The sequence below is a fragment of the Lagopus muta genome, chromosome 1, assembly GCF_023343835.1.
Source record: "Lagopus muta isolate bLagMut1 chromosome 1, bLagMut1 primary, whole genome shotgun sequence".
NCBI lineage: Eukaryota > Metazoa > Chordata > Aves > Galliformes > Phasianidae > Lagopus > Lagopus muta.
This window is the reverse complement of record NC_064433.1, coordinates 70620481-70628502: the sequence shown is the minus strand read 5'-3', so window position 1 is coordinate 70628502 and position 8022 is coordinate 70620481. Positions and strand designations below refer to the sequence as shown.

General features: G+C 46.5%; 2 protein-coding genes across 7 annotated transcripts in view; one reads left to right on the top strand and one right to left on the bottom strand.

Annotated features, from left to right (window-relative positions):
• Window positions 1-8022, bottom strand: part of LOC125696593 (tetratricopeptide repeat protein 38-like) — a 77072-nt gene that overhangs the window by 25996 nt on the left and 43054 nt on the right. The window lies entirely within an intron of this gene.
• LOC125696550 (polycystic kidney disease and receptor for egg jelly-related protein-like) overlaps window positions 1-8022 on the top strand; it is a 68622-nt gene that overhangs the window by 34900 nt on the left and 25700 nt on the right. Inside the window, exons 3-4 of one of the 5 annotated variants that reach the window (XM_048952337.1) lie at window positions 1736-1857; window positions 2461-7927. The exons of 2 other annotated variants lie outside the window; for them this stretch is intronic. In XM_048952337.1, coding sequence (XP_048808294.1) covers window positions 1736-1857; window positions 2461-6026 — 3688 coding nt within the window. In that variant the 3' untranslated portion in view covers window positions 6027-7927. Of the gene's footprint in view, window positions 1-1735; window positions 1858-2460; window positions 7928-8022 lie in introns of those variants that run through there. 2 more of the 5 variants (XR_007378409.1, XM_048952347.1) reach the window with 2 other exon arrangements.

The window sequence follows — 8022 nt, the reverse complement described above, 5'->3', positions numbered from 1 at the left end:
ATCGTTTAATTACCCCCCTAACGTTTGTGTCCTTTCACACTGGGTCACTGTTCTGGTCATCCATCTGTCCCTGCGTAGAGACAAGCTCGGGAGGAGGATAGAGGGGAGTATCTTGGAGCCAGTGTATGGCATCCTAACATTCCCACAGAGTGGGACAGTTCTGCTCTGTGTAAAGGCCCTGCCTCCTTGAAAGTCTGTTAGATGTATTTGGCTTCTGCCGCTCTAATGAACAACCTCACAGTATGTCTCCTAGTTCAGAATACTATACCCATACTGGTTAGAACATTCCAAACCTATTGCAGCTTTGTGAGAAAGTGTTTGTTAGGTAATTCGGTAGCTATGTTCCTAATATATGTTCCTAAGATGTATACGGTATTCTTACTTTCCACGTCAGTTATTTCTAAGGATATGTTACAGCTTGTTTCTTTCGATCAATTGCCCTTTTCAATGCTCAATGCAGAAACAACACTTTCCACAGGTACCGGCCAGCCCCAGGAGCGACAGCGGAGGCAGAGAGCACAGAGAGGCAGCCTGCCTCCCCGCCGCACTGCCGCTGGTACCTGAATTGGGGTTGGGTGAAGAACACCTCCCTCTGGTCAGGGCAGTTCACGCTCCAGTCAGGCCTCTCCCTGGGAAGCGCTCTCTGGCCGGTGGCCTCCAGTGTCATTACAGTGCAGAGCTCATCTGCCTCATGCGCCGCACCTGAGTGCCTTTATCGCAACTTGAGCGTCGAGATGTCAGCAAGGTGGGCCGCCCAGAAGAGCTCACACGCATACCGTGATGGCACGAGAAGTGCCACCTGCTTGTTCCATTGCTCTGCTTTCCCCGGGGATCCTGAGAAACACCAAGGGTTCGTGGCAAAAGTGAGCAGCACCCGAAATGGACTGACACCGGCTCTCCCAAGCGTCAGGGATGACACTTCAAAAGCAACAGAGCTGGCAGTGCTTCACCAGGAAGCAGCCTGCAAATTCAACTCGGTTACAATTCAAAAACCTTCTCTTCACACCTCTGTCATACGTCAGAAAAAGGGGAAAACGTTTGAGCTGTATGCCAGAGTGCTAGTGGACTGCAACCTCCACGTGTCCATAAAGCCTCAGTGGATATTCTATGCTGTTAAGGACATGAAAACTAATCCAGACTGGGACCAACCTTTAAATACATCGGCGATGCACGGTGTCAACACAGTACAGCTAACGGTTCCCAGCTGGACCTTGGATTATGGAATGTATCAGGTCTATTTTACTGCTTCAGTATACATGCTTGGGACCAAAAGATCCTTCAATAACACAGACAGGGTTTTCATCAAGATAGAGAGAAGTGATCTTGTGGCAAGTATTGCAGGAGGCAACTTCCAGACAGTGGGCTTTTTTGATAATTGGACTCTCGATGGCTCCGTGTCCTACGACCCCGATTCACCGGAACGACTAAAGGGACTCACGTTTACTTGGTACTGCACTAAGAAGCTATTGGACTATGAAAGCATGAGAATCAGTGCGGGAAATAAATGTCATCCAGCCCAGAGGGATTTGAGGTGGCTGACATCTTCAGGGGCTGTTCAAGTGCTAGCACCGGAATCGCTCCCGGGAAACACTGTCTACCACTTCCGTTTAGTCATTCAAAAGGATAGAAGACAGAGTTATGCCGACCAAAGCGTAAACGTGCAGTCTGGCTTCTCACCTCTCCTGGATGTGGCGTGCCTTGAAAACTGTGGCAGCGCTGTAATTCCGACAGACAGGTTTACGTTGTCAGGCAAATGCCTCAACTGTCAAACAAGCAGCCAGCCAGTCCACCACTCATCACTTTGGATGGAAAATTCTACAGAAATTAGCTTTGATTGGTCTTCCAGGACCTCAACAGGTAAGTCTGGTGCATACCTTCCTATACGTGCTCTGACTTTTACCAGTACTGCAGATCAATCATACATACTGCTACTACAAGTGACTACCTGGGGCGGTAGGTCATCCCTCTACAGATATGCATTTAAAGTAAACTCTCCACCCAAGGCTGGCAAGTGTAGCATCAGCCCACACCGCGGTACAGCTTTCCTGACAAAATTTGTTGTCCAGTGCAGTGGATTTTTGGACAGCAACTTACCCCTGACTTACAAAGTCATAGTAGCTTCCGACGAATCCAAAACTGCCAAAATTAACTCGGTGGAGGACAACACATTTGGCACAATTGTGTACTTTGGCTATCAGCCTAGAATGCCTCCATCTCCCCTCCCAGTTGGTGTCCCCTCTCGGAGGTATGCTCTGACACTGTACGTTCAAGTGTGTGACTCTCTGGGGGCGTTTACCCAACTGAGTCTGCATGTCAGAGCACAGAACCCAGTGAGAAGTCGACCGCTAGCTGTTGTGTTTCATGAACTGTTTGCCTCAGTGAGTGGTTTAAGTGCGCCCATGACAGCTTATGTCCAGACCGGAGACTGTTTTAATGTGGGTTATTTGGCTTATCTTGCAGCTTCTGTCCTAAACTACACTGAAGCCGCACCAACACTCCCGATACCCAAGGCTCAGTTGAGGGAAAGCCTGCTTAAGGCAGCCCTGAATATTTCGGTTGAGAGCACGATGGATGGATGCCTGGTGGACACGTGCAGACTTGGTTCCCTGACCAACTGGCAACGGGTACACTGTGTCTGCAGCATGAAGCAGAGTCACAGGAGCCGGTCAGTCCTCACTGCCTCAAATACATCCACATTTGACATCAAGTTCCTGGCAGCCAAAGTCATTGTGACCCCCAACAGAGTAGATCTCAAAGGAAACCTAATAGCGGACATCCCTAAGAACCCCGTGACCCTTCTAACAGTGCTCTTCATTTTTTCAGCCTACTTTCTTTTGTCTCTCTGGGCCGTGCGGAAAGACAGGGCTGAGATGGTCAGCAAAGACAAAATTATAGTTCTGCCCGACAACGACCCCTTTGATAAAGTCAGCTTTTTGGTCACTTTGTACACCGGCAGTCGCTGGGGAGCTGGAACCAGCGCAGATGTTTTTCTTCAGCTCATCGGCCAGAACGGCACAAGTGATGTCCACTGCTTGCGGCATCCACAGTTTCCTGCTTTCCGTCGAGGAAGCACTGACTGTTTTCTCTTGACTACGAAGGAAGACCTGGGAGACATCTGCGCCTTCAGGGTCTGGCACAACAACAGAGGCCCATCGCCAGGCTGGTTCTTAAGCAGAGCCAAAGTTGAACACGTGTCCGCTCGGAAGACCTGGTTCTTTATGTGCAGGAAATGGCTTGCCCTTGACAAGGGAGATGGCTTACTAGAAAGGACATTTTCCGTCACCAACCCAAAAGCACCTCTATCCAGAAAGGATTATTTTTTGATTGATCTGGCCAGAGGTCTGAAAGAGGGCCATCTATGGCTCTCTGTTTTTGCTCAGGTTCTCACTGGCACTTATAGCAGGCTCCAAAGGTTATCTTCCTGTCTAACAACATTATTATTAAAGCTGTTTGTTAACATTATGTTCTTTAATGCTGACAGGGATGAAGAATCTCCAAGACACCTGAGGTACTTGAGATCAATTGCCATAGGCATTGAATATACTTTGATTGCAGTACCTGTGGAAATGATTATAATGGCCTTATTTAAGTATTCCCAGAAGAACCCAGAGAGAAGTCTAACTCTGCTTCCTGGGAATCTTAAAACCTGGAGAGTACATTCGCAAAAAAGGAAACGTTCAGAAACGTCAGCACAATCTGGTAGCATTAGTTCCCCGGAGAACGTTCCTGCTCACAGCGATTCTCAGGGCCCGACACATAACTTGAAGAGAAGAACTGAGGGAAAGACAAGAAGCCAGGGAGCTCCCCAGGACAGCAGTAACTGCCAAGTTTCTGAAGGAGGTGCAAGTACCGCCGGAGACAAGGAGCAAACAGGAAAGAATTCCCGTCCAAAGGTTAAGGCCAGGCGGAGAAGACTACCGTCAAATTCCAATTTCAGCAATAACTGTGCAAAGGAAGCAGGTAACTTGCAGGAAGAAAGCAAGCTACTCAGCGTTAGCTCTGTGCCTTTTTGCAAGAGACCACCCATAGTTTGTTGGTGGTGGTGTGTCTATCTCTCGTGGGTGTTAGTGATAACTGTAAGTGGGGTATCGTCATTTTTCATTGTACTGTATGGTTTGTCTTACGGCTACCAGACTTCGCTGGAGTGGCTTTTAGCGTCGGCAACTTCCTTTATTCAAAATGTGTTCTTTGTTTCAATCATAAAAATCAGTTGTTACTCAGCTTTGAAAACAGTTCGTCCAAAATACTGTGAAAACATTCCATGGTCTACCCAGGATCTCTCTTCTGAGATCAAAGCAGAAAAGGAAGCAATGAATGAAGAAGAGATGCGGGAGAAGCACTTCAAGCTTGCCCAGATCAGAGACACCGAGCAGTACAAGCCTTTAAAAGATGGGGAAATTGCAAAGATGCTGGAAACGGCAAAAATTAAGGCCAAGGCATTCATTTTCATAAAAGATGTTATCGGTCACCTTGTGGTTTTAGCAGTTGTCTTATGTTTAGCTTATTCTACTGAGAACACTATCAGTTTCCACTACAACCAATTTATTCGGAACCAGTTCTCTCCCAGACTCCCTGCTGTGGTTAAGCTGGCAGATATTTACACGTGGGTGAACGACACCTTCTTGCCTTTGATCCACAACGACGTTCAGCCAACTTTTCTTACCGACAGCTCATCCAAAATCATCGGTTTGCCTAGGATGAGGCAAGTGCGGGCTAAAGGTACTGAGAAAACGTGTTTCCACCCTCACAGCTTTGTAAATAAATTTGTAATCAGTAAGAGCCACTGCCTTCACAAATACGGCAGGGACCTCGAAGAGAAAGGTGACTATGCTGGCACGTGGACAAAAGTCGCCAACCGTTCTTTTTCCAAGGAAACCAGCAGTTACCCTGGGTTTACTTACCAACCAAACTGGGCTCCCTGGACTTACTTCTCATATGGAGATCTGCACACATATGGACCAGGAGGATACACGTTTTACTTCTTCCCTGAAGAAGGAAGACATAATTCAACAACAAGGCTGCATTTGCTGCAGGAGAGCAACTGGTTTGATGAAAAGACCTGGGCTGTGATCATCGAACTGACTACGTTCACCTCTGATGGAGATCTCTTTTGCAGCATCTCAGTCATATTTGAACTGTCTGATTTTGGGATCATAAAACCAACTTTGTCAGTACACTCATTTGCTGTCCCCATTTTCCATCAGCAAACAAAAGGTCGACAATTGTTTTTCCTAGCTGCTGTTGCCTTTCTGCTCTTGTACATTGCAGATGGCCTCTACAGCATGGTCCAAGGAAAAAAAAATACTAAAACTATTTCCAGGACAATCAGCTTCATCTTAAAATGGGCATTCTTCCTGATTGTTCCTTTCCAGGTTTTAAAGTTCAAGATGGGAGCTGATATTGTTCATTTTTTCTTACTTTATCCAAACGATTTTATTCCTTTTCACGCAGTTTCTCATCTAGATCAGAATCTAAGGAATACTTTGGGCTTTTTGGCATTTCTTGCAGTTTTGAAGACACTAAAGTATTCTCAGTTGTTTTATGAGGTGCGTCTGGCTCAAAGATCAATCTTGGCAGCCCTTCCTGGGATCTCCTCAATGGCCTCTGTGGTGGTGGTGTACTTCTCTATCTTTATGGCTTTTGGCTACCTTGTGTTTGGCCAGCATGAATGGAATTACAATAATATGATTCACTCAGCTCAGACCGTATTCTCTTACTGCGTGTCTGCTTTCAGAGATACTGCATTTTCATCCAGCAGGCTGCTGGGTGGTTTTTTCCTCACCTCCTTCCTGCTGGTGATGACCTGTGTTTTGATCAACCTCTTCCAAGCTGTTATTATGTCTGCCTACGGAGATAGGAAACAACTTGTCTGTGAAGAACCACCTGATGAAGCAAGAGCGGTTGCTTTCCTCCTGCAAAGGATGAAAAAGATGCTGTGTTTTCCAATCTGTAGAACGGCCAAAAGAAGTGACCCCAATCTTTGCCACGGTGTGCCCAACGGGCAAGCTGAGAAGAGAGTTCAGTGACATTCGGGCCTTGAGAAAAGAAAAGCAAACGGGGAAAAATGGTTTGTCTTGTAATAAGAGCAAAGCAAGATACTATTTTCCAGACCACCTCTAGTCTGTAACACTTGTGTTTCAAATAAATGTTTTAAATTATTTTCTTGTGTTTTTTTTCATGGATTTTGTAGGATTTAAACTTTTGTTACTGAGATTTTCTCAGCAGAGACAAATTGTGCGGAGGATATTTTGCACCCATTTCAGCAGCACATGTTGCTGGGGTGCAGTCTGCTGACCCAGCTGGGAAGGTAAGCGCCCAGCTAGTTGGTTGCTCACTGCCTATACAGCAGGATGGGCAGGGAATTGGAATGGCAAAGTAAGGAAAAAACAACACGTGGGTTGCAGTCTGTGAAAGAGGATTTCTGAACCCCTCTCTTTATTCTCCCTGGCTCAACGCTCCCTTTGTGAGGCCTGTTTTGGTGATAAGACTCTATCTGAGTACTGGGAATTTTCTAGGGGGGCGAGTGGTAGGTGTTACTGTGCCACATTACTTGTGGTCATGATTGTAGAGATAAGCAGAAGGGGGGCAAGGAGCCTTTTTTGGGGTGTGGCTTGAATGAGCCGACCACTGCAGAAAGCAGCAATGCTTGTCCATGGTATCAAAGGCACCACTCCCTGCTGGCTTATCTGGAGGGCCAGGAGCATGACCCTAACAGAGAGAAAAGAAGAAGGAAAAAAATGAACTGAGAAGCAGGGTATAAAAGGTCCCCACTCACGTAAGTACTGTGGAGAGGTATTCCCCAAGAAAAGAAAGCACTCTGGTGGAGGAATACCCTAAGAGTAAGAAACCCCTTAGGACAAAACCCACTGTGCCTTGCTTGCTGCCAACTTTCCTGGCTTTCTCCCATTCCCATGGTATTTGGACAAGTTCCTGGCATCAGTGCAAAACTATGAGCTACGCTGGAAACTGTGGTGGTGACTTTCTCTCTTCCATTCTCCAAAGATTCCTCGCTTTTATTTTTGCAATTGCACTAGATAGCTATGCTGCTTAGCTTGTACAACTTGGGCAGCCTTTGCCACCACCACTGTCATCTGATGTATTGGGCACTGCTTGCCTGCCCAGGTGGGTCAACACAGATAGGGAGCAGGAACAATCACAGACCCACAGTGAAAACAAAAGAACACGTTTCTTTTCCATTCCTCTCTAACCAGAGCATTCCCTAAGCAACACCCAGGCAGAGGCACACAAGCATAGACACAGGCAACAACTGAAATCCACTCATTCCAGGGAGTCACCAGTCTGCTGCTCATGCCTGTTTATCAAGGGTTTGCACAAGTGATGTCTACCACTGTGCCCTGCTCTTCAGTAGGCTGTGATCTTTTCCACATCAAGACGGAAAGGTCCAGCACATCCCACAGGGTACTTCACATATAAGAATCACCTATATTGTCCGTACACGAATGTTCTGCTTGTCCAACATTCCAAGGATATCCTATCCTTCTCACCAAGCTTCCATTTTTAACCCATTCCTCCCAACATGGCCCTCATCTGCTAGCTGCCAGGCACCACCGCCTGCTGCTCCTCATCAGAGCACGCACTTGGGAGAAGAAATATCCCGAGCACTGTGCACACGCAGTGACCTTTCTGACCTGGCAGCTTGTGACAGCAATGGGCAGTTGGCAATATCCAAGATCACCTACTAGAAAGGACATATTCCATCACAACCCCAAAAGCAACTCTATCCAGAAAGGAGAAATTTATTGTTACTTGAGCAAATAACATGACAGGGGGCTGTCAGTGGTTCTACATACTTGCTCACTTTCTCACTGGCCATTACAGCAAAGGTTATCTTGTTGGTTAGCATTATTATTACTAAAGCTGCTCTTTAAGATCAGGTTCTTTAAAGCAGTCAAGAGTGAACAAGAAACTTTCTAGCTTGTGCATTACCTTTGCACTGCCCTTTTTTGCTGAAACAGAACTTTTACTGCCAAAAAGTCACTGAACCAAACATGCCATAAAGAG